Source organism: Lepidochelys olivacea (genome assembly GCF_965140295.1).
Source record: "Lepidochelys olivacea isolate rLepOli2 genome assembly, chromosome: 16".
Taxonomy (NCBI): Eukaryota; Metazoa; Chordata; order Testudines; family Cheloniidae; genus Lepidochelys; species Lepidochelys olivacea.
In genome coordinates this window covers 23,477,875-23,503,958 of record NC_140426.1, presented here as the reverse complement: position 1 = coordinate 23,503,958, position 26,084 = coordinate 23,477,875, and the positions used below count along the sequence as shown (strand labels likewise).

General features: G+C 45.8%; 1 protein-coding gene across 3 annotated transcripts in view; it reads right to left on the bottom strand.

The window, feature by feature from the left end:
- Window positions 1–25,092, bottom strand: part of DAB2IP (DAB2 interacting protein) — a 263,147-nt gene extending 238,055 nt beyond the window's left edge. For all 3 annotated transcript variants that reach the window (XM_084650155.1, XM_084650156.1, XM_084650157.1), the window contains exon 1: window positions 24,839–25,092. In XM_084650155.1, coding sequence (XP_084506281.1) covers window positions 24,839–24,959 — 121 coding nt within the window. In that variant the 5' untranslated portion in view covers window positions 24,960–25,092. The remainder of the gene's footprint in view (window positions 1–24,838) is intronic.
- Between the last annotated feature and the right edge of the window lie 992 nt (window positions 25,093–26,084).

Genomic DNA, 26,084 nt, shown 5'->3' with positions numbered 1-26,084 from the left:
GCAGTCCACCTGTGACACAGTGTTTAGAAAGACGTGTAACCCTTCTGCTTGTCAGAATTGGCAGCAACAAGGGCCGGGTTCAATAACTAGGGGTTCCATTCCAATAACAATGCAAAACCGGCTCAAGCCCCCACCCAGTGACCTGGGACAAATATATACCACCCCCGCTGGGCACCTCCAAGAGGCAATACTTCCCCTCTTGCAAGCACATATAGTCTGAGTGTAGCAAAAAGCCTTTTAATAACAGAGAGAAACAATGTGGCATTATGTTGGGGAAGCATGTATTTGGGCATAAGCTTTTGTGGGCTAGTTAAGGCAGATACAAATGGACAACAACTTTCTGGTTCTCCTACATTCTCCATTAGCCCAAGGCTGTGATGTGCTTGGCTTTGCAACACTGCCGGGGAAGATAATCTAAAATAAAACTAACTTCCTTGAAATTCATTAAAAATAGACTGGAAAACATTTATCCCAGGTTCTTAAATATATATAAATAAAATGATCTGCCTCCCCATGTGTGTGAAACTTTTCTAAGCAGTGGAGGTAGGAACATTTACTGTCACGCCAAGCTTACTACCCACAGTATTAGGATGATGCTAATAAATATTCTAAATAATAATAATTAAAAATACTTAGTACTTCATAAACATTAATTAATTTAGGATCGTCAGGAACATGGCTACGTCTGAAGATTATTTCTAGACTGTAACAAATGGATTTGATTTGTTAACTGTTAATTTGATTTGTTAATCCCTGGTGTTTGAATTAGGAAATTAACTAATCCTCATCACAGTTTTTATATCCCCAATTTTCAGATGGAGAAAAAACCATAGAGTAGTTAAACTATTTACCCAAGGCTTACAGGAAGTCAGCAGCAAAACTGACCATGTCAGCAGCTCTGGGGTCCCAGGCTCCTGCTCAGCCCACTCAAGAAGGCTGCTTTCTTAACGGTCATTCAAATTACTCAAAACAGCGCGTGTAACACATGGCACCAATATTAATACTGTTCACTTTCCACTTAACAAGTCTTATTTTACAGTAGCATCACCTGTTCCTGTAGGTCACAGCTAGTCCAAGAAGAGGTCATCAGAATTACCCTCTCACTGTTAGGAATGAAATGTACTGACTACTTCTACTTGAGCAAGTGTAACATTCTCAGTTCACTTCCCTGAAAGCCCCATATAATTCATGCTGAACAAGGTTCCAGGAGCCAGCCGATGGAAGAGACAGATCGTAAGAACAAAGGAAAAGCTGGAATTACTAACCGACCAGCAGAGACTTCCAGCAAGTTCTCACTTGGACTTTCTGATATGAAACTGTTCTGACTTCAAACAAGAAAAGGAGGCACAAAATCTGAATGCACGCCCATAAAGTTAGCAATAAGAATCATCTCCCTTAACTCACCAAAAGGAAACGGTGCTTGTTAGCAATCCCTATGCCATGACACTCCGAACAAGTCAGGAATAAGATGAGATGCAGAGCTGATGACTTCATCATCTTCTACAGGAAGAAAGTGAAATATGACTGGAATGCTGGCTGGAGAGGCACAGCAGGAGGTAGGGAGCGGAGAGATGTCTTTGCCAGGACTCTAATGCTGAAGTGCTTTAAGGAATGGAGACTTTAGAGGATAAAAAAACTCCAGCAGGTCACCTGGAAATACTGAAGAACTACTGAAGTCCATTAGGACTGGAAATGGACATGGGAAATACAGTCTATACAATGCCCATGAAAAAGAGTTAAACACCCTCTTTCTTGCCCTCCGGATATGATCAGCCAATGAAAAAGTTTGTTATGGTCACCCAATGCGTCATTATTTTGTCCCCTTGGCAGAATGTTTTGATACTCCATGACCTGCTTTGGAGATTTAAAGGGGTGGAGTTTCTGTGAAACCAGGGGGAACTGGAATTACCTGTCTCTTGTTCGTGCTGTTTAATTACACGCAGCTGAATTAATCTCTTCACCTTAATGAACTCACATGTTCTTCAACTAATTTCTGCACCATTTAATGGCTCTTTAACCCAACCACAACAGGAGAGAGGAGGCAGCAAACGTAGAAAGAATGAATATACTCAGAGTGGCTCAGATAACCATTTGTTGGTTGAAAGGGACCCCTTGAGAGAAGATGTCTCTAGCATCAGTGTGATCCTGAATAAGAATCTACAAGTTGAAGAGGGGTTGGGAGACAACCCAGAGAGACTCCCAGAGAGCTTTAAGGGTCCCCAGGACTCCAGATAAGCTTAAAGTGTGACCTGGGGGGTGATGGATGTTAAAGACATAGCTAAGAAGGGTTGTTAGGGCAGTAGAGGAAAAATGCATGAGAAGTTTTAAAATGGACAGAATGCCCTGGGAGTAAAATGAAGACGGAAATGAGTATGTATGTGTTGGGTCAACTCTCTCCTTCAAGATTCGGGAATAATTTCATATGGGAGGCAGAGACTCTCAAAATGTTTGAACTCTAATGGATAAGGATCAACTAAGAGCTCATGAAGGATTTCAAAAGTGCTGTTATCAAGATCTGCCCGTTTCAATCAATTTCTAAACTGCATATTCCAGGACTAGAAATATTGTATGGATGCAAGGTGAGCTTCCTTGCCTGAGCCCCTAGAGATCTATGGGCACACACCACTCATTGCCCTAACAGTCCATTGGTGTATTCCACTAGATCCCCTAAAGCAACATTGTAACCCTCATTCCACACAAAATTAGCTACAAGTTGAACCCTTTATTGGGCAGTAATATCGATTTTTATATAAAATTGTTGAAAATCATTGTGGTTTAGATCAGTTAAGGACTCCCCTTGAAAATTAGATTTAGCTGAAGTTGCTGCTAACAAACATCCAGAATGGATATTCCCAGGGATAATTAAAGCCTTTCCTGGAAAGTTCACTGCCACTTTTTATATTAGAATAAAATTATTTCTTTTCGCCTCTGGGAATCTTAAGATGTAAAATGGGCTTTTGTAAAGCACAAGCAGCTCATATCCTATAATCTTGTCTCTCTTCTCTGCTGGAGTCGGCACCTCACTCCCAGTCCATTTAATGACTCACATAGAGGTTTCATCTTTCACATTCTCATCCTTTCACTATAATTTTCAGAACAATTAATGATGCATTTTGCAGCACTATGCCTTTTAAAAAACTACACTTTTCACATAACCATTCCGATAGGACAAGAACAAAGTCGGGCCATTGTCTGACACCCCCATTTATACAGACACTCACCCACTGTCCATGATGCTCTGTGACACAAATGAGTTAGAATTAACAAGTTAAGAGCTGCCTGTGTTGACTAGCAGTTCGTGCTCTGTATGGTCTAGTAGGACCTCCAGGTTCAATTCCTGACCCAGAGCTCAGTCCCCTCTTGCAGTGGCTGAGAGAGTTACACGAGACAGCACATTCAGCTAGGCAGGGGGAGTCCCCAGCTGGCTATTAAAGTGTAATTGAAGGGTGCCCGAGTCCCGCCCAGTTTTCTGCAGCTGGGAGAACGGTAGCTGAGTTAGGAGTGTAAAGACAAGGCCCTGATTAGACCTGGCTGGAAAAGGGAAAGACAAAATTCACAGAAATTCTTTGGCAAAATTATTTTCCATCAGCTCGTCACTGAACGTGAAGGATCCCTGGGAAAAGGGAGCCTATTTTTGTTACAAGGAACTGAAGTAACACTGGCCCACACACCTAGTGCCCTGGGCATGTTCATAGATCTTTCTGAGTACTCAGCTGGTGTACCTTACCTTGGTATTGGAGGTAACAAGATACCAGTTGAAGACAAGGAAAGATCTGTGTAGTATACAAAACTCCGTATGCTGGTGTGATACTGGGATTTGTCTCGAACATGGAGTTGCCTCTCAACCCTAGTCACATAGCTCCTGAGGTATAGGCAATGTTACTGCTCAGTAATCTTGACAACTAGCTATCCCGCTATTCTAATATCACCAAGCAGGAGAGCTGTTTTCACCAACAAATGTAGATTCTTATTATAGGCAGCCTACAGATGGGACCTGCTTGCCTTATTTCTTCTCCTTTGCTGGGCACTGGCTGCCCAGTTTTGGCAGGGAGTTCTTTCCTAATTGGTTTTGCGATTCCCAGCACCCTACAGAAGTGGAAATACTACGAATACCTGCTATCACCCAAAAATGGGGCAAAGGGACCAGTGCTATGACACCGCAGTAATTCAGCTGTCTCACAAGAGGGAGCTAAAGCTTCTTTGCTAACTGACACAAGAACACAGTAACTGATAGCTCAAGAACACAACAAAAAATTCCAACAGAGAACAGGAGGATGTGTGGCTGTGGGGCAGACATCAGCAAACAGAAGGAGGGCATTCTGTAGTAGGAGAAAGAAGGAGATATAAAACACATTGGCTTTGGGAGTTCCTTAGAATTTTATTTATACCTATTTACATTGTGTTCTAGTTTGCATTTGGCACATCATTACTGAAAAGCTTCACAAAAGCCAGGCTCTCACACACTAACCTTTCTGTAACGGTTGTTCTGCAAGATACATTGCACATATCCATTCCATGTAAGGTGTGTGCACACCGCATGCAGAGTTGCCGGAATTTTTTCCCTCAGTGGTACCCACCAAGTCAGCTCTAAACACCCTCTGGTGCCACGCACTCATAATGCAGTAAAAGGAGACCGGCCAACCCCCTACACTCTCAGTTCCTTCTTGCGGACTAACTCCAACAAAGGGATAGGAGGGTGGGTCATGGAATTGACATGAGCAACACATCTCAAACGACAACAGTTACAGAAGGTTAATAACGGTCTTTTCTTCTTCGAGTGCTTGCACGTATCCATTCCATGTTCGGTGCTTCCCAAGCAATACCCTAGGAGGTGGGCTTGGAGTTCATGAATATGCGGATTGCAAACTCCCCTACCAAACCTTGCATCATTCCTAGTTTGCTGGGTGATGGCACAGTGGGAAGAAAAAGTGTGCACTGATGACCAGGTCGCCGCTCTGCAAATATTCTGGATTGGGAGCTGGCCAAGAACTCCACTGAGGAAGCTTGTGCTCTCCTAGAATGGCAGGTGGTATGACACCCACCTGCTCATAGCAAGTACGAATGCAGGAAGTGATCCAGGATGAAATTCTCTGAGCCGAAACGGGCTGACCTTTCATCCTATCTGCTACTGCCACAAAGAGCTGTGTTGCTTTACAGAACAACTTGACCCTTTCTATATAGAAAACTAGGGCATGCCTAACATCCAGCATGTGGAGACACTGCTCCTCCCTATTCTTGTGTGGTTTCGACAAGAAAACTGGCAGGAAAATAACTTGATTACTATGAAACTGCGAAACGACCTTTCGAGAAACGAGGAACATGGGGGGGGGGGCAAAGTTGTACTTTGTCCGTAAAGAACACCATGGGGAAGGAGGGGGAAGAGACGGGTGTCCTAACGTAAGGGCACTGATTTCTGAGACCCTCCTGGCCTAACTAAATGCTACCAGAAAGTCATTGATGCCAGCAGTTGAAGTCCCACGAGGGAATGGGTTCCTGGATCTGTAGGTATAGCCCTTGAGGAACAAAATGGCCATTTCATGCAAAAAAACTGACTGACCATCCACTGGAAGGTGGAAGGCTGAAATGACCAGTAGGTGCACTTTAATAGACGAAATAGCTAGGCCTTGCTGTTTCAGATGAAGCAGATACTCCAGCACAGTCTGGAGAGGTGACCTAGCAGGTGGGAGGCCTTGATAGGATGACCAAATGGAGAAACATTTCCACTTGGCGAGGTAGGTAGCTCTAGTAGATGGCTTCCTGCTGCCTAACCAAACCTGGTGAAAGGGAAAAGAAAAGAAAGGGATGGAGAAACTGTGAGAATCACTGAAAATTGCCTGTTAAAACAAAGAGGAGCAGTTCCAGGTCGGTAAGAAGGAACTGTGAGGGTGCGGGGTTGGCCGGTCCCCTTATACTGAGCCATGAGCATGCGGCCCCAGAGGGCGCTAGAGCTGACCCAACGGGTACCACTGAGAGGGAAATTTTCGGCGACTGTGTGTGCGGGGTGAGAACAACCCGAACGTGGCATGGATGTGTGCAAGCACTCAAAGAAGTAGCTAAGCTTTGCTAAAGTTAAAAAGGGGACTTGTGACATTCTGTTGCACTGTCCTTTCCATCCCCTGAGGATCCCTCTCCCTGCCCACTGCCACTCAGGGGTAGGAACACCGCCTATAGTCATGGCTGTACTGCACCCGTGATGATCTCATACTGACTAGGATGATGGCCTGTGGCAGGGTGGTCACCCTGCCATGCCTCAAAGGGCTTAAAACAGCCTTAAGAGAGGGCTATAGCCGGAGGAAAGCTAGGCCGATTGGGGGAAGTAGTCACAGGTGGGGCCACCTCCCAATCAGGCCACAGCTGGCCCTATAAGAGGGCTGTTAGCGAGGAGCTGAGGGAGACACTCTCTCTAGCTACATGGAGAAGGGAGGACCTGGCTGCCTGGGAAGCTGAGGCAGAGGGCAGAGCAGAGCTGGGAAAGAGCAGAGGGAGCTGGGGAGCTCCAGCCTAGCAGAGTCCCAGGCTGCAGGCCGAGGTAAAGGCCCACAAAAGGGTACTAAGGCTGCAGAGGAGCAGCCCAGACCTAGACAGAGGCAGCTGGTCCAACCCCCCTTCCCGATGATGAGTGGTACAGACTGCAGTCTGCCCCAAGGAGCGGGGGCTAGACGATGACTGACAGTAGCCACTGAGGCAAGGGAGGGATAGGGGGCTCCCCTGGGAGGGGAGCTCCAGACTGAGGGGGTATTGCCAGGGGGCAGAACCCTAATCTAGAAGGGCATCTGGGTCTGGGAGGGGCACGGGGCCAGCAGCAGCAGGCGAGACACTGACCAGGAGAGGGCACTCCTGGCTGAAAAGAGCTAATTCCCTGGACAACCAGCAGGAGGCGCTGCAGCGGTGAGTCGCTGTCCCATCACAAGGCCCAAGAGGAAGCGCTGCCTCTCTCCTGATAGCCATTTGTGGGCAGATTCCGCTCTCACCTGAAGCCAATGGGAGTTTTGCCACTTACTTTAACAAGAAGAGGATCAGACACCCATGCATCAGGGAAGAATACCCTGTGGAGCAATCAGGAGGAGGAGGAGAGAGGGGAAAAAAATCAAACAAGAGAGAGAGGTGGGACCTTAGGCAGAGCCAAGCAGGAGGAGAGAGGAAACCTACAACTTGATTTCCCTGCAGTACAAAATGGGGAAAACAGATCTGAGTACAAGAGAAACAGTCCCCAGCCCGAACCTCAGCATCAGATTCTGCACCAGGGAAAGAGAATGTTGGAGACACCAAAAAATAAAGGTTCAATTTTCAGTAAGTAATATGCAAATTGGGCTGGTTCAACAGCCATCAATACGAAAAAACCTGTTACTTACCAGTTCTGTAACTGTTGGTCTTCAAGATGTGGGTACAGAAATGCTGTCCACTCCGATTGAGCCAGAGCAGAATACACATTCACAACCGCTTAAGAAGAACTCTGCTTTTACTCTGCCTTGTGTTTTTAAGCTATAGAGATTAGAGGTGTTTTACTCTTTATTGCTCAGTCGCCAAAGTAAAATATGTATATTTATCTTGCTCTGATGCAATGCCTAGAGAACAAATTCAGCTTCTCCTAGCAGCATATCATCAAAGGCCGTTTTCCCCCAGGGTAACATTGAAATGTGAATGAAGCACAGCTTTAAAAAATACATCAAAACACTATGAAATTCAAGCCTGATTGGGGTCCAAACAGGGCAGGCTGCTAATATTCTGGTTGAACTGGGAGGGGTAGTAAAGTAAAGTGAAACATCAACCCTCTCCTACGTGATGATAAAGACAAGCTACACGTAGTTTGGAGAACAAGAAGTCAGCTCTGGGGAGATTTAAATTAGAGTCATCCATCACTCTTAACATCTCAGTAAAGATTCAAAATTGGGAATGTGCTGCGTTCTCAAAGCACTTAACTAGCACAGCTGCGTGTTCACAAACACAAGAGAAGACAAAGAAGGAGCCTTTATGGTAGCTATAATCCGTGGCTGCATACAGACATTATGGTAATCAGCTTTACTGCTGCATGCACCAGCGGGAACAGGGCACCAAAAACAAGTCTCTTCCATCAGAGCTGACGAGGAATCCCTGTGAGCTGCAGTAGTAGCATGGCTTGTATCCTCTGAGGGCTGCAGTCTCATACACTTCGGAAGTGTATATGGCAGTGGTGGCATATATACACTAGTCAGACAGTGATATAGTTTGAATGCTTATCCAGCCTTTACCTATAAACTAGCCGAGCATTGTGAGACAGTGGCTGGGGGACGAAGCTCATGTGTGACAAAACTGCTCTCTCGTGGCTGCTGTATGGCTGACACTGAAGTCTACTGATTCATTACAACCATTGGAGTTAAGTAATTGAGCTTGAATCTCAAGATTTCAAGGATGAACCATTGTTTCAGTATTAGTTTTAGTATTTTGACCTACTCACGTCCAGTCTCAGCTGCAGCCAGCAAGCACAGAGACGGGTGGAAAACTAAAAACAGGGAGATGTGAATTATCAAAATTTTTCAAATTTATAATAGGTCCAGGATTGTGTTTCAGGAGGAAGTTCAGGCTGGTTCTCATTTCAACTTTTCTCTAGCTCTTATTTATTGTTAAAACCACTTGTCATCCCTGCCCCACCCCAGGATCCTAGGCACTCAGAGCTCTAATGAGAAGGCAGTTTGTAAGGTGTTTGCATTAAGTGTTATAAAGTCTCTGTTTACAACTAATCCTCCGTGCTGGGGCAATTCTGCTGAGCTTGGGTGCCACATTGGAATCTCCAAATGAGATTGCAGATGCAAAAAAAAAAAAAAAAAAAAAAAAAAAAAACCAAACAAGGAACATGATTCTCATCAGTCTCCCATAAGCGTTCCTCCTCCTCTCCCCCCAACCCCTTTGAAACAGCTGGCTCAGAGAGGTTAACTACTGAGAGGTTTGGACAGATTGTTTGCTTTGTACTGGACGTAACAGCAAGAGAGGGACAGGAACCTTTGCACGGTTGAATTACTGGCCCATTTTTAGCTGTCGTGCTCCTACTGCTATAGCAGGTCTGTGCTGGCAACATGTAAAATAAATTAATTAAATAAATAAAACAAATGCATATTTTATAAGTGGGATTCATCAGATTTGATTTTCAACAGCAAAGAAACAGATGTTCGATTGACAGCACTTCATTAGAGAAGTAAATGAGGTCACTCACACTACATCTCTCTCTTCATATCCATCTGCACAAGAGACCAAACATTAAGATCTGAAGCTCACATAGTACATGCAGCTTTAATAATAGTCTGCAAACCCGAGCACCAGCTCCGCACTCCCATTGGCCGTTTTTACAATGCAGATATTTGTAATAAAAAATAATATAAAGTGAGCACTGTACACTTCGTATTCTGTGTTGCAATTGAAATCAACATATTTAAAAATGTAGAAAAACATCCAAAATATTGAATTTCAGTTGGTATTCTATTAACAGTGCGATTAAAACGGTGATTAATCGTGATTCATTTTTTTTAATCGCAATTCATTTTTTTTTGAGTTAATCGCGTAAGTTAACTGCTATTAATCGACAGCCCTAATAATTTGTAATTGGCTAAAACAACTGCAAGATTGGCATCAACTTTTGATCTGAAGACCTCAAGAGATGGGGAACCCAACACTTGTCTGCTAAGTTTGTTCCAATGGTTATTCACCCTCACTGTTAAAAAAAGTAACACCTTATTTTTATATGCAATTTGTCTGGCTTCAGCTTCCTGCCATTCGTTTTTGTTGGGCCTTTCTCTGCTAAGCTGAAGAGTCCTTTTTTACCCAGTACACTGTAATCAAGTCACCTCTCCATCTTTTTAGATAAGCTAAACAAATTGAACTATTTAAGTCTCTCACTGTAAGGCATTTTCTCAGTCTAGTAATGGGTCCATTCCATTGCTAGTATTTTTCTCCTTAAATATACTTTCAAAATTTTTATTTGTCCTTAGCCCTTCATGCCATGAATTTTTCCTGGATGTATCTAGCTTCCCTTAATTTTCTACACTTCATTGCACATTTATACTGCCATTTATTTCCCTGTTTCTGTATGTTTGCTCTTCTCATACAACTTCCTTAGCACAAAAAAAGGTGTAACACCAACAAAAACACAGGGTTTTTTTTTGTTTGTTTGTTTTTTTAGAGTTTCTTTCCCTTTCTGAAATCAGAATCCTATTTGTCACATGGATCATTACTTCTACAGCAATGGAACTCTGACTACATAGACACAAATGACAATTTGGGGTTTGGTGGAGGGTTTATAGGAAGATATACAGAAGGTGGTATGTGGCTTCAGGTACTGCTGCAACAGATCATCCATGGCCAGTTGCCTCCTGTTTTTGGAAAAATCCATCCGTTGCAAACAAGCATTACACACAGGAAACTAGGACTAGCGCCTTGAGCCTTCAGTGAAGTGACGAATATCCTGGAGGAGATTAATCCACAATCTAACACCCCTCACTGTTTGAAATAGTGCCCTGGCATTCGCCCTACATTCAGGTGATGGCTCCGGAAGCACAAATATTATTTAAATGGAAACATAGACATTCTCATTTTATACACAAATGCCAGACCACAGCTCTCTCCCATCTAACCTTTGATTGTTAAAGATGCAAAAGGAAAAAAATCTTTCATTAAAAACGGCTAGTTCAGTTACCACGGACGGAAGCCGCTTAATCATGAAGAATGACTGTTGCTTGTTACCATAGCAACTTGGAAGTTTAGGGAGCATCTTGTAATTTCAGTTCAGACACTGACTTTTACAGCAATCCACCCACTGCTGCCACATTTGGATACTTCAGAACAAGCTCAGGCTTGACCTCGGCTGCTAAGAAAAACGCACTCATGTAGAATACTGTCATAAACCAATGTGTAAGAACATGATGTACATAGGAAACTAGCACTTAGAGCAGACTGGCTTCTAGAAAAAGAAACACAAAGTACTTGGAAAAAAATAAAATGACATTGAAAAAGAATCCTTGGTGTTAATTAGTCTAAACTTTGACCTGTCATCTTCTACTCTGTTCGCTGCTCACAAAGTCTATACACTTCTGCGTATGACACGTTTTTCCAAAATAAATGCTTCCACAGTCATTCAAAAATAATTATCCAACACCAGCACCAGCAGCCCAGCACTCACAAGCAAGCCTCCCATAACAAAGCAGCATATGCAGCTTAGCACTCCTGAGCAAGCCTACAATAGACGAATGTGCACATGCGTGCAGTGGGGAAAAACAACAGTCAGAACTGGATTCCAGGTTCAAGCTTCCAGTAGGTCATTCTAGATAAACTTGGATACAAAACTAAGGGCATTTGAAAACATACCTGGCCAGTATCATTCACTCAGGTCTGTAACTTCCACGCTGTGTACATGGCAAGAAAGCTCTGACTTTCCTATGGATGGCCTATCATGGGCTTTGTTCCTATGAACTTATGGAGAAGAGGCTTTCAGGTCCTCGTTTGTGCTACACTTGGGGTGAACTCACCATTTTAAAAAGCTGGCCTCATTCTGAGTATGATGATCTTCAAAGGCTCATGAGACACCTTAATTTAGGACCAGTATTTAGATTGCAAAACACAATGAAATGAGCAGTCATATCATCTTTTTTTAAACGTAAGATTTAAATGAAAATCTACCTTTAAAAACTTTCCCCTGCAGGTTGGGCAGCCAAGCAACAACCCCAAGACAGTGTCTGAGAGCCTGAAAGCATAAGTAACTACGAACCAAAAGAAAACTGATCAGCCTCGTTCCAGGGTCTCTGCTGAGTCCAGAGTAAATTAGAGGATTACAGAATGCCTTCAGTGCAATAACCTAAGGTGTTGGGAACACAGAACAGCTTCCAAGAGCAACACAAATGTAAAAAACAGTGTTGCTTTAAAGACAGCTCTGTGTGTAAGCTGTGTTGCCTGCCAGAGCTGTAAGAAGATGAACTTACTCTAGTTTAATAAAGATCATTAAAGAGCTGCTGATGCTTCATAGTCCACACTGTGTAACAATCTTCTGGAAACCATTCTGCTTAGAAAACCCAGACTCTCTGCATGTCTCTATCCTCCTCCTTTATTAACAAGGGCTTTAAGACAACAGGATCTGCTTCTGCCAGTCATTCCCTGCCTGATGTTACCAGCCTGTCTTAGCAATATTATTATGCAGAACTGACTGAAGTTACAAGAGATGAACAAAAGGGACCCAAAAAAACCAAAACACCCCTCAAAAATAGATCAGAGGCAGTCTTAGAAAGTGTGCGGTTCAGTGTGTGTCCCCAATTATTGGGCGCTTCTTGACTCAGAGCACTGAGACCTGGTATTTAGATATGTAACTATCTATCAGCTTTCCTGAACATTTTGGCATGGCACGGCATGAGTGTCTAACACCATAGTGGCTAACTCTCCCAGCATGCAGCCCAGAGCAGTCATTTCCTGAAATGCTCCTAAATAGTGTTGCCAACTCTTGCAATTTTACCACAAGTCCCATAATATTTGGTGGGTTTGGATTCTAAATGGATTCACCTTGCTCTGCCACTGACCACCTGTGGGACTTTTTGCCAGTCACTTAATGTCTTTGGCTGGGTTCACACTGTAAAATGCCAAGTCCTACCTACCTGTTGTCAGACCTCATTAATTAGAGCCTGTAAAGTGTTTTGTGATCCTCAGAGGAAAGGTGCTACAGAAGAGCAAAGGACTGTTATTTTAAGTGCATTTTAGTTACACATGCAGATATTTTGGTCAGGGTTTAATATTTGTTGGCTGCACCACAGACCCTCTTATGGACACATAACCCACACTCAGAGTGCCAGAAAAGCCAAGTTTTTTCCACTTCCTCAAATTTCCAGATTCTTCTGCCAATTCTCCTTCCTTCCAGCACTCAGAGGTCTGACCTGCAATCACCTGCTCAGCCCTTACATGCTATCACAGACAGCAGCTGACGCTAAGTGAAGCTGGCTGTGTGGCCCTGCATAAACCTCTCCTACAAGCAGAGTATTCCCTGTAGTGTTCCTGTCTTTCCTTTCCTCCCTTTTCCCTCCCATCCCCTCTTATCTTTCCATCAAAGCCCCATGCCCTGGAAATCTCAAATCACCAGTTTCACAGCTTTCTCTTTTCAATTTAACATCCGTGTCAACACATCAGGACCAAAGGGCAGCCAGGAAGGAATAAATGAAGCCCAACAACAGTGAGATCTCGTCAGTTAAGAGAAGGGGAGAAAAGCAAAATAAAGAGAGCTGAGGAGTTCACTCAGCCTGTCAAAGGCAAGTAAAATGCCCCCAAAGCCCCAACACCTCACAACCTGCTGACATCACAAAGTTTCATATTGTGCACAGCTTTATGTTTTAACTTCCTTGGGTACTGGACACCGTAGGTGGCCGTGTGGCTCTATGGTTACCATTCATCACCTGGATGGTCAGGAGTTCCCATCCCAGGGGATACAGACACCGCTGCTCAGTGTGATGGGAGGGAGATGTGCAGGGACATTGGAAGATCCTATTATGCTACAGTTGTCTCCTTAGTAACAGGAGACATGCATATATCAAAGAGGCCACAACCTTCTCTCGAGACTCATTCTTGGTATCCACAATGACTCCGGCTTTTGAGTTCGCTAGTCACCAAGCCAAAGGGCTGGCCTCACAAGTCCAAATCAGCAGGAATCTACTGCCACATAGAAGAACACGCGGGCCGATTTTTAACATTTCTGGATCACTGACATCACTCTGAAGGGGTTACTGCAAGTTAGCAACAGGTGCCTCAAAGCTGCATGCGAGACCCTAGAACTGGAGAGGGAAGGAGGCTGCAGGTCGGGCTGAGGAACAGCAGCAGAGTTACATAAGGGAAGCTCGAGCAATACCTGCCTCTGCACAGTTCTAGATAGCCTTTGCCTTCAAGGACACTCGATTCACTCTCAATTTTTGTTCGTTAGACATCTATTGAGATTTCTGTGCCCATTGTTTTCATGTTAAAAGCAATCCATGAGCAAAAATGCCACTGTTGTATGCTGCTTCCTAATCTATTCACTCGTGCCAATTTTTTATTGGACAGTTAAGTATTGAACAAATATTGCAGAGCCTCAGCAAGAACACAACTAAAAATACCTGGGCTGCCAGAGGACATTTTCTGCAAACAGCAGAGCTTGAAAACTTTTTCAGGTCTTTTGCATGGGCAGCTGTCACCCACACTGTTAACAAGTCCAAAGAAAACACCACTAGAGAAAGGGTTCGGCTGGAAAATGCCACAAGGCAAACTTGAAAAGCAAAGCAAAGATCACTCTCACAAATTATGAACATCTGCTGAGGAGGAAGTTCTCCTTTTCCTGATACTTAAGGACACTACTCTGGAAAAAAAAAAAAAACACATATCGCTAACACCTAAAACCAGAAATCTAGATTCCCCGCCCCAAGCACAAAATGTGCTTCGTTAATAGCTTTTTTAAAAGGTTGAACAAAGGTTCTGAGATGCAGGATTGGCCTCTTAGTGAAAGAAAGCGAGAGGGGAAATGGTCAGTGGGTGTCACAATTACCAGCCTGTACTCCCAGCTCTGCTGCTACCTCGCCCATGGAGCAAATCATTTAAAGGGCCACCAACAACTTGAATTCTACTCAATTACAACAAAAGAGAAGTTAAAAGTAATTTCAGGCCCTGCAGCTCTCCCTGTATCCCCAGATGGTAATTTGTGGTTTCACAATCATCAACAGATGGCTGGTAAATGCAGCACCCCACAGAGTTGTGGGTCACTGCCAGGAGACCCCCTCACTTTAAGATGGGGATGTGGCCTATGGAGGCCTCAGCTCCCAGTATACCATACTCCCTCCTGGCTTGGTTTTCTGCTCAGACCAAGATAGGGCATTTTATGCGGGGCCCTGCAGCTGCTGAAGGCTGCATCTTTATAGTCCCGATGGAGCAGGTTGCAGCCATCCTCATTTTACTACTATTTGTAATTTCTTTGCAAGTCTGTCCAGCTCTCAGCATTCTGGCAGGTTGCTGGCCTGGCCTGCGATTGGGCAAAGTTTGGCTTTTGCTGATCTACCTCCTACTGGGAGCCACCAAAAGTCCTGCAGGAAGGAGACAATCTGCTTAGTGCTGCTTTGGAGTGTAAATATAATCCAGGCAGAGTGTTGAGCAGCAGTACCTCATCACACTCGCTCTGTTTCTAGACCTGACCTCCCACCGCACGGGCTGTGCCACTTCGTAAGAGTGAGTCATCCATAGAGGAAGATGTGCTGGAACAGAGAGATCACTTCTTGTCTTCTCAAATGTAGTAGGATATGCATCAGAGAACAATGGCGAAACAGGAACTGAGGGTGGCAAACATTTTGTTTCCAGGTCTCACCTGTCTCAACGAGTTAGCTAAACATGGGGGCACCTTTCAGTTTGCAAGGACCACACTGGGTATTTCCAGCTCCTACACATTGCCGTAGAATTAACTTATTTGGACAATAGAGTATTCTTAAGCAATCCAAAGCACCTACAGTATGCGCTGTGCTTAGCAGAGAGACTTGGTCCCTGCCCTGAGGAGCTTATGCTCTAAAATACAGGATGCAACCCAAAGAGTAAGGGTGACACACTCCAGAGGGGGAAATGATAAGGAGAGGGAAGGACTAAAGTAACACAGTCATATGGCAGCTCATTATAGACCAGTGTACCATTAAGGGTTGTGATAGCTATTTTTTAGCCAAGCACGAGAAGGACTACACATGATTTATTGATCCTGGGCCCCACAGCAGGCCTGGAGCTTTCAGGAGAGATTTGAATGAAGAAATAGGCTGTGGCTCGGCAACAAGAGTCAGGAGGGAGTTGTGAGCATGGGGGCAATATGCAGGAAGGTACATACGCTGAACACACCTAACTCTTTCCATCCGTGGATCTCAAAGCTCTTTGTCATAATCAAGTAATATATGGAATGTCCCTCTGAGGTAGGCCAGTACCGATCGGACCTTACCCAGCAGAAAAGCTAGGCTCAGATACTTACCAGACATTCTGACACCAAGGCCCTTCTGCTAACCACTAAACATTACTTCCTCCTCTGAAATTCTACAACTTAGAGCATGTGAGTCATGGCACAAAACAGATGATTTTCAAGTTGATCACAAACTCCTGCAGTTAGGGTGATCTAATCATGTCATATCCATGAAGAGCTCCAAATATTCTTAGACTCTTAGATTGGTTGCTAACAGGCCATTGCGAATGGGCTTAGCTAGGAATAATCAGAAGAAATTAACAGGGAAAATTTGGGTCAAATATCAAAAACTTCTTAACAGTGAGATCTCCTAGGCCACAGCAGAGTTTCCTACAAAACATTGTGGAAGTTCCACCATTTGGGACATGTAATTAGGGTTGCCGACTTCGGTTGGAGGAATTCCTGGAGATTCCATCACATGACAAAGATTAATTCCTGGAGGGTTGGCAACCTTGCATGTAATATTAAACCAAAGCACTAGAAAATTAAATTGTAAGGAGCAATCCTGTACTGGCTGGTGAAGACAGTATAGATAACTTTAACCTCTATGATATGCTAGTGATCATACAGCAGCTAACCTCTTGTGTCGCTTAGGCTTTTCCCTTTAGGATTCTGTTTGAAGCTATTTACAGATTCTTCTTACCAGACTCCAAACTGTGGGTCCTTCAGGGGAAGGGCACTTTGAGGCTTTAAATTCTGGCCCTTTTCATGACATTACAGTGATACTTATTTGAACAGCCTGTGCTAAGACAGAAAGCAGAGAAGCTGGCCGTAGCTTCCAAGATCTCACTGTTTGGTGTGCCCAAGTACAGGTCTTTGCTGAAGATCAGACGGTTGTCTCTTCACAGCAGTCTTCAAAGGAAGGGGGTGGGGGGAGGGAAAGAGCCTATTTAATGAAAAAAGTCTTTTTGTGAAGCAGCCTGAAAAGCATTTGTGATAAATATATATAGCAGACAAGACATCTAGACCAAGGAGCTGACACAAGCAGAAGCATCAGGAACACCAACCTTTCAAAAGAAAGGTTATACTAACAATGTTCTGAAACTCCCGGGGCTTTGGCGCTAACTGGTCATCTGCAGAAAACAGCAGCAGGAAAGAAAACAAACAACACAGTGGACTCATGTGAGGGACCTACTGCAATCCTGAGAGAGGAGAGAACTCCGCCAAGTCTTCAGTGCCCACAGACAGCTTACAATTGTAAAGGCACTCAGGGATGGGATGGAAGAGAGACTGATGAAATAAGAACTTGATGTCTGGGAGCTCCCACCAATGCCAGCCCACTTTTAAGCCTTTCATCACATCGTGGCAACTGGGTCACGAAGTTAGGCTCTCACTTTAGAAGGCAGGGTTTCAAGTTCTGCAGCAGGAAGCCACAGTGACAAGGGGCAGTTTGCAAAGAGAAGAGAAGGGCACCAGAAGGCAAAAATTATGACGATCCAGAATGCAGGTCGCATTAAGTTCACCAGGGAAAAGTAACATAAGAGGTGACGCAGAGGGAACAACTCACAGGGGTTACAGAACTGCCTAAGGAAGTCTGAGGAGAGGATGCCCTTGGATAATAAAGTCAGGGGATGTTTTCAAAAAGGATCAACTAGGAGAAACAGAATGAAATTAAGCAAAGGGAAATTTGCTTGTATCTCTTACCACGGAGAAGGCTTTGCACAGCCCTCATATGAGGCATATACAGTCCCACGGTTGCTCTCACCCATCCACCTCTGGAGGCAGCAGCACCTGCATTTTTGTTTCTGTTTTAAATCTCAAAATATTCTGGTACATCTGAAAACATTTCTTTAAGGCCATCTTCTAGTTTGAGCAGATTCTTTCCTCCTGTTTGTGACCTCCACTATCAGGAGGCAGGAATGAGAGAGGGGGTCCTCTAGAAGTCAGAGCTACCAAGAATCACCTGTCAAAGTGGCTGTCCCCTCCCACTGCTCTCAATGCACCTGCACTCAGTTAAGGTGACCACTTTCAAAATGGCCACTACCTCTCACTATTTCCAGTGAGAATTTAAGCAGCCTGCGGCCTCAGTACCACTGAGAACAATGGGAGATGGAAGTCATTAGGAAAGAGGGCAGGTGCACATGGAGCTCTTTGTTCTAGATTCTGGAACATTATTTAGCAGCCCCCGCTGAAGAAACTCAGTTATGAAAAATAATGGGGAAAATTATTCTGAACTCTAAAAAAGTCTTTAAATATAGCCTGTGCACAAGGGTTCAGTGAGTTTTAACAATAAGGGAAATGTGAAATACCTGTGTTATTCCGTTATTAAAGATCATTTGGGATAAAAAAATACCCCAATCCAGGTGCAAACTTCTTAGGGGACCAAATGAATTTTAAACCACAAAATAATTAACTGCTTGTAAATTCTCCAAAATAAATAAATTCTGTACTCAAGGAATAACTGCTGTAATTTTGGGGAGGACACATTGTATTCTTCATGCATAACAAAGCAGTTGAATCTCTGCATTAAATGTAAAACTCAGCTCAGCCTCAACTCTGGACCCACAGGCATTGCTTCCACAATGAAGTTACTATGGGAAGGCAGTGAATTTGCATCCTTTTGCAAGACTTGCTGGACAACACCTGTTCCTCTATTCTGGACCCTAATTAAGTAAACGCAGACATGCTAGGAAGAATGCTAGAGATCAAAGTGCCAGAGGCTACAACCAGGTGCTGCTTTTGTAGGGAGTTTTTCCTCCCTTACCCCAGACCCCCAAGAACCTTCCATTACAGGTACATGATCACCTGGTGTAATAATGACAGGATGGATTCTTCACATATTTACCCACAACGCCACACAGAACAGATGGCCCAAGGAAGAAAAGAGAATTTCAGAGGTTTTTAACTAATATATGTTCAGCTTGTCCAGAATCCCTGTGGTAAACAGAGCCTGGAGATTTCAGACATCATCCTTCAAACTCAGCTTAAATCACAGGGGAGAAAGCGGCCTTTTGGTTTAAGCAGCAATTAAATAGCACTGGCTTGAGCACAGTGCAGACCGCAAGTGCACTGGCTTCCCCCATGCCAACCTACTGCATCCCCTGCTATTCCAGGGCAGCCTGAGCTCCCCTGCCATCAGCTCGGATAGTGCCCCATGCGCGTAACACCCCTAGCTATTCCAGCTCTGGGCCTCTCCAAAGCACAAATTGCCAATGGTACCAAACTGATGTGTGTATCATATGCACAGGGGCGAGCTAGGGGAAACCCTCAAACTCAGAGAATGGAGTTAGCAGCACACTGGAGCATGAAACGCAACCTCACCACTGCTGGGATGCAGTTCCGGAGCTCTTGGCCGCTGTGGCACAGCCTGGCGTCACAGCAAACAATGCCCTTCTCTGGAACAGAAGTGCATCCTGCAGGTTACGAGGTTGGAGAGTGGGCATCAGCTAGACATGGAGTCAGGAGGCAGCAACATTCTCACCCTACCCAACACCACTTCCGGTCCTCAGTCTGATCTAGAAAGTGGCTCCCTCAATCTATAGGACGACTAGCCAAGATGGACAACACAACACACGTTTCAGGAACAACGTTCTTATGGGGGGAAGCCGCAGGGCGAGGAGTGGCTTGTGTGCACGACTGAAGCCCAAAGTGAGGCCAAGGATCCCAACACCATGAATCCGCATCCCACTGGGTGGCAAGACCGAAAGAGGGCAGGAAGGACACAAGGGGGGCAGTTTGGACAGCTCTGTGCTGCTGATTGATTGGACTTACCATTATTTTAGCAGTGACGGGGGCATGGGGCAGGTAAACGATGCACCACAAGTTCAGACCTTTTGGGCGGGGAGCAGCCGTCTACGCGGAAGAGAAGGGCCACGTCGAGATACGCACAAGCCCAAACTCAGTCAGGTCCATGGGGTGAAGATGGGGACGAAATTAGCCCAACGTGGCAAGGATGCTGCTTTGTTGGGGCGAAGGGCTATGCTCAGCTGGAATCCTTCTAACCACCCACTTCTACACTTGTGATGAGTCCCCAGCCAGAGGCACCAGGCTGAGTGACGCAAACTCTGGAGAGCAGCGCTCTAGCAGAAGGGAGCCTGGGAATTCCCGGAGAGCTCTCTTTATTGACTTAGAGAAGCTGGGCTCTATGACACAGCTCAGGGCGGCCATGGCTGAAAGTTAATGAGTCACCAAATACAGGAACTACTCACAGTGATAAGATACCTGGTCCCAAAGCCCCTCCACAGATGCTCTCACATGCAAGGAGAGGTCAGATTCTTAATGAGACGCAGCCCTCTTCAGAGCATGCCTGGCCCCGTTAACAGATACTCCAGGCTGGGTTCTCTGGAGGAGAGTATTCTAACCCGGTCATGCTTAGGTTACGACTACACCACAGCTGCAAGCTACAGAGATAGACAGACACTAGCTCTGCTCCAGCCAGCGTAAGTACATACCCAGGCATCAGGGCTGGCTTGTACTCTGGAGGCTAGCCAGAGCTGCTGCCAATGTTACACTGCTGTTTTTAGCCTGCTGGCTCAAGCAGAGTTACATGTCTGTCCACCCGAGCTGGAAAGCACGCTCCCAGTTACTGTGTAGAGATACCCTTACGCTCAGCGTTTCTATGCTGCTGTTTGCAATGGACATTTCCTTTGAGGAGGCAGGTGCCAGCATCACTGTGGGGGTTGCTCAGACCTGGGGGAGGAGAAAGGAGCATGATGAAGGGGCAGTTCCTCAAGTGACTTCTAGAGGCAGTTGCTTCCAGCCCCTCCTGAGGTAGGCAGAGGAACAGTGACTATACTGGTGGCACAGGGAGACACCATGCAGGTGGAATAGCCTCCTGGGTTACATCTAGTGCATTCGGCAGCCAGACTAGCGTAGGATTATTCCCTATAGCACAGTGCCTAGTGCACCATCCAGCCTGTGGGCCTCCCACCACTTGCTTTGGGAGATTATTCCACAGTCTAGCAGATCTCTCACTCATGGTGAAACGTTTCCAGATGTTTGGCTTGAGTTGTCCATCGCTTAACGCCATCCCCATACCCCACCTGGACCACTCTAAACAGCCCATCTCCTCCCTTGACCGTCCCAGCCTTGGCAAGGGGTTACCCTTCCCAGAATCTAGAAGTGCCAGCCCTGCTTACACAGGGCCAGCAGCAGCACCCTTTGCTGAAGTCGCTACCAGCCCCGTCCCTGTGGGAAGCTGCAAGAGATCACCTGCTCTCACACGTTATCATCTGGCCAGGATGTCTGAAAGCTGGCTGCCTTTCCAAACAGCTGTCAGCCCTGCTTCGCCAGTACAAGAGTCCATGCTGCACCGTGTCCTGCCTTCCTAGTCACGAAGAAGTCATTTCCCCCCGGCTCCGCATATTCCTCAAGTGCTTTCTTAGAAAATGCAAACTCCATCCCTGTAGTCTTTCAGAGATAAAGCGCAGCTGAGCATTTGGGTGGGGGGTGTTGGTGTCTCTCTCTCTCCACCCCTACCAGAGGCTCAGTTCTCTGCAACCTTCTAATATCTCAGCCTCACCAGCCAGTGCCCACCATCTCCCTTCAGCTGCAAGACCTCCAGCCCACACCACAACTGTTCCCAGCCCACAGCCTCACTAGTCGTCTGAAGTTAAACTCCACACACATGGCTGGCAGGCAGGCAGCAGCCATGCCCCAGGGCCCAGCAGTGCAGCTCATCAGGAAGGAAGGCAGAGGGAAAGGCATAAAGGGCTGGTGTTAGAGCCAACGCCCTATGGGAGCTGGTGGGGGGAAGTGGGAAACAAATACAAACTTTTCTTCATTTCAAGAGACCCCGTTGCTCTGAAGTGCGTGGCTGAACACGGTCCTGCTCCCATGCGCCCATTACGGCTTTTTAGAAATAAGAACCAAACCAGTAGCAGGTGGCAGCACCTATGCCCGCCCAGCATCAGGAGCGGAGCAAAGTGGACAATGGTGAGTGACTCAGGCCGGAAAGGCAGGAAACTGGTGCCCGCAGAGAACTCCCCCTTCCTGGGGAACATGTAACAGCTGGCTGATCCCCACTGCTTCCTGTCCAAAGCAAAACCAACCCCCGCTCCACCGAAGGACTCCCTGGATGCACTGGAGTGTTTCAGGGTGTGTGTGTCATTGCTGATCCAGCTACTTGCTACAGCCATGATGCCGTTAAGGCATCTAGAGAGACAACAAAAGCCTGTGGGTGATGCAGATGGTAAAGCACAAGCCTGCTGCCCAGCAGACACACAACAGCTATAGTTCAGTGGTTTGAGCATTGGCCTGCTAAACCCATGGTTGTGAGTTCAATTCTTGAGGTGGCCATTTAGGGATCTGGGCCAAAAATTGGGGATTGGTCCTGCTTTGAGCAGTGGGTTGGACTAGATGACCTCCTGAGGTCCCAACCCTGATAGTCTATGATTCTATAAACAGCCAACTGTGCAGGCTGCTGGAGCTAGCTCCTTCCCGTAACAGGAGGACAGTGCTAATGAACCTATGACAACCTTGCCCCCGGGGTGACTCGCTGCAGCACGAGATACTCGGCATCATGACAGCTCAGCACTAGGGAAGGTAAAACTTGCTCTCCCCAGCCGCATTTATACATTATTGAACTCTGTAAAGTTCAAACACAGTTTGTACGACAGATGCTTTAGAAAACCGCATAGTCACCCACCCATTGTCTTCCTTCTGAGACTTGTGGGAACTCGGGTGGACCAGACCGCTGAGAGCCAGCACAATTTTACTACAACCGGGATTCTTATAAATGAGAAATCAAAGGGAACTGATGAACAATCCTATGGTGCAGCTGCATCTATTCACACCAGCTAATGGCGAGCATCTGAATGCTCAGCACCTCATCCTCATGTTCATGTCCAGGAAAGCTAGCCTGGAACTCCCCGCCTCATGAAGTTGCCTGCTCATCATCATGAAGTCCACCAAGTAGGCCAGAAGTCTCAAGAAAGCCGTCTGTCCCGTGGCATTCTAGCACTTCTGTTACCCATCCCAGACCAGCGTACAGGGCACTTGGCTGGGAGAGTCGCGGGTTGTGAGTTCTAGTCCCCACTCTCGTGCTGACCTACTGTGTGTGACATGGGGCTAGTCACTGCACCTCTCTGTGCCGGGGTTTCTGCGTGTGGCGAGGAGGAGAATTCTCACTCACTTTTGAAATGTGCTGGGAGAGCTACAGATGAGCAGTGCTATAGAAAAGAGCTAACCCAGTCCCATTCGATGCTATCATCATCCCACTTCAACCCAATCTGCTTACATGTCCCCAGTAAATAGTTCAGTCTGGATCCAACACTTGTGATGGTGGTAAGTCCATGCTGTAACGAGTTACAGCAACGAACACATCTCATTTGTCACAGCAGCTCAAGTGACAGGAAAACATTTTGGTTGTGAATGAGACACAGATAAAGGGGAAGAAGGAACAGCCACATGCCTGTGAGCCTGCAAACACACACTCTTCCCTGCCAGGCAAAACAGAAACACTGTGGAAAGAGAAATACACTATCTGCTTATTCGAAAAGCTGAAATTCGGGGACTGATTTAGCTTCCTTAATATTTCCCAGTGATGATTCAAAACACTGAAATGAGCCTCCCTACAGAACAAAAAGAAAAGGAGGACTTGTGGCACCTTAGAGACTAACCAATTTATTAGAGCATAAGCTTTCGTGAGCTACAGCTCACTTCCTCAGATGCATATCGTCCACGATATGCATCTGAGGAAGTGAGCTGTAGCTCACGAAAGCTTATGCTCTAATAAATTGGTTAGTCTCTAAGGTGCCACAAGTCCTCCTTTTCTTTTTGCGAATACAGACTAACACGGCTGTTACTCTGAAACCTACAGAACAGTGTGGGTTATCACTGAAGGGAGAAAGACAACACTGCAACCTAGCTAGAGCTTTTGGAGCCAGATTCTGCTCTCAGGTATGCTGGTGTAAATCTGGGCTAATGCCAGTGAAGCCAGCATAGGTCTGGATTCATACCGGTGTCCTAGAGAGCAGGATCTGGCCCTAGGTGGCTGGCTTCTGACAGATCCTCTTACTCACACAACAACATTACCCTTCTTTTTAAGGAATGCTTTGGGAAGGGTGTCACACAACCCCCTCCCTACTTTTACGGAAAGATATTACAACTGCAAAATGACCAAGACACTAAAAAAAAAGGACAGTCACTTCTCCGAGTGCTTTAACTTTAGGCATGAGCAGCAGCAAATACTAGTTTCACCTCGCAAGAGAAAAGCCAGAGCAGCTTATTTTTAAAAAAAAACGCAACTGGGTCAGTAGCTGCCTGGAGTGGAACGAATGGACGGCCCGAATGGGTACGTCCAAAAACCCATCGCTCCACGGGCCCCGCTCCTGCTGCGCAGGACAAATACATTCGGTTACAGTGCGATTTTTCAAGATCGCCAAAGTGGCTTATGAACACACAAGCCCCACTGCCTTTCACCAGCGGGCTTGGGAGCACAAGCCCTTATATCCAATCACAATTTTTTAGACCCTCCAGGGGCCCAGCTGATGAAGAGCAGCAAATTATAACAATAGTTCTTTGGACTTCAATAGCATCTTTCATTTAAGGATATCAAAGTGCTTCACAACATCAATCAGGCCTCAAAATGTCCTAGTATGCTGGGGAAGTACTCTTGTCCTCATTTTAAAGGTAAGGAAACTGAGGACAGAGTCAAAGGGACTTGCCTGATGGAAGTCACAGCATTTTAACATCAAAGTAGGGAATAGAACTCAGGCATCCTGACTCCCAGATCCATACCACCACTAGACAGTCTTCTCCCCACTTACCTGAGCACAGCATTGAACAATCAATAGATCCTTTCTAAAGTTCACTGTAAACTTTGCAGCACACAGGTACACTAAGGAGCATTTACACTGGTCTTTATCATCTATAGTAATAGACTTGCCTCTTAAGCAATACGACTTAGGTCTTGCACTTTCAATTAAATGGAATTTTGGTTGCAATTACCCCTGCTAAGTGGCCTGTTCCGGCTCCGGGATCTGCTTCGCTGTCTCTGAAGTCGCGACCTCCGGAGCAGTCGATAGTAGTAAGACGGTCTCCCAGAACTTTTCCTGCTGTTCACTGACATTTTTGTATCTATATGTGTCACACAGGCACACACGCACGCTCACTCACTCCCCCCTCCCGTCAAAGCAGCAACACTTCCAGCGTCTAATTAACAGGAGTCCGATTCTTTAGAGTAGAAGGGGGGAGAAAAAGAAAGGGAGCTCTTCAAGTTTGACATTTAAAATAAAAAAAACCCCAAACCCAGCACAGAGCACATGTCTGAGCAGAGGCAGAACTCGCAGCAGGCAAGATGCACTGTACGAACAATTCCAGCCCCCAAAACGATAAGCCTGTTGGAGTTGGAATAGGAAGCCAGAGTTGGCCTGGGCTCTTGAAATATGAAGAAAAGGCTGGAAGAAATCCTGGACTGGATCGTCTTCATTGGACAGCAATATCTGCCTGAGCCACACTGGAAAAAGCAAAGCTTCCTGCTAGGGGATGGCTGCGCAACCCAGGGTGCTAATCAAGCTTGCACCTGCCTCTGGCCACTACATCTTTCTGAGGGTGAAGCTTCAGCCAGCAGGATCTATAACAGGAGGTTCCTAGGGCTTTGTGAAAGAGGAGATCGGGAAAGGGTGTAATGAGTTCCTTGCCATGGGACACATGTTTATCATCATGGAGTGAAAGCCCCAGAAAACAAAGTGAAACTTGAGAGGGGATCACTTTAATTAGAACTCAAGCGAACAGAGCACTGGACTCTCCTGGAGGCCCTTTTCCTTTCAACATTCAAACTAAATTATAGCATGTCGCACGAGTTAAAGAAAAAGACCCAGTTACCATTCAGATTCCGGCAGCACATGAGATTCTGTCTCTGGCTCATAGAGCTCAAAAATTACATCTGAATGGGCAGAATTAACACTTTAAATCACAGCGAGAGAAAAAAATAAAGGTGTCGAGGAGTCCCTGGGCGATGCTCTGGAACTGCTCCCCACGAAGCCAGGCAGGACTCTGGGGAAGTCTCCTCTCTGGGAGCAAGCTGTCTGCAGGACACACAGCTCACACAGCTTCCACCTTCCTGGGTCTGACCTCGGAGCATTCAGCATCCTCTGCCCCTCTGTGCGCGTCCCACAGCCAATCCGCTCAAGCAGGGTCTTGTGGAAGCCAGAGGGTCCTGCCCCCCAACTTCGCAGTCAGACAGGACTCTCAG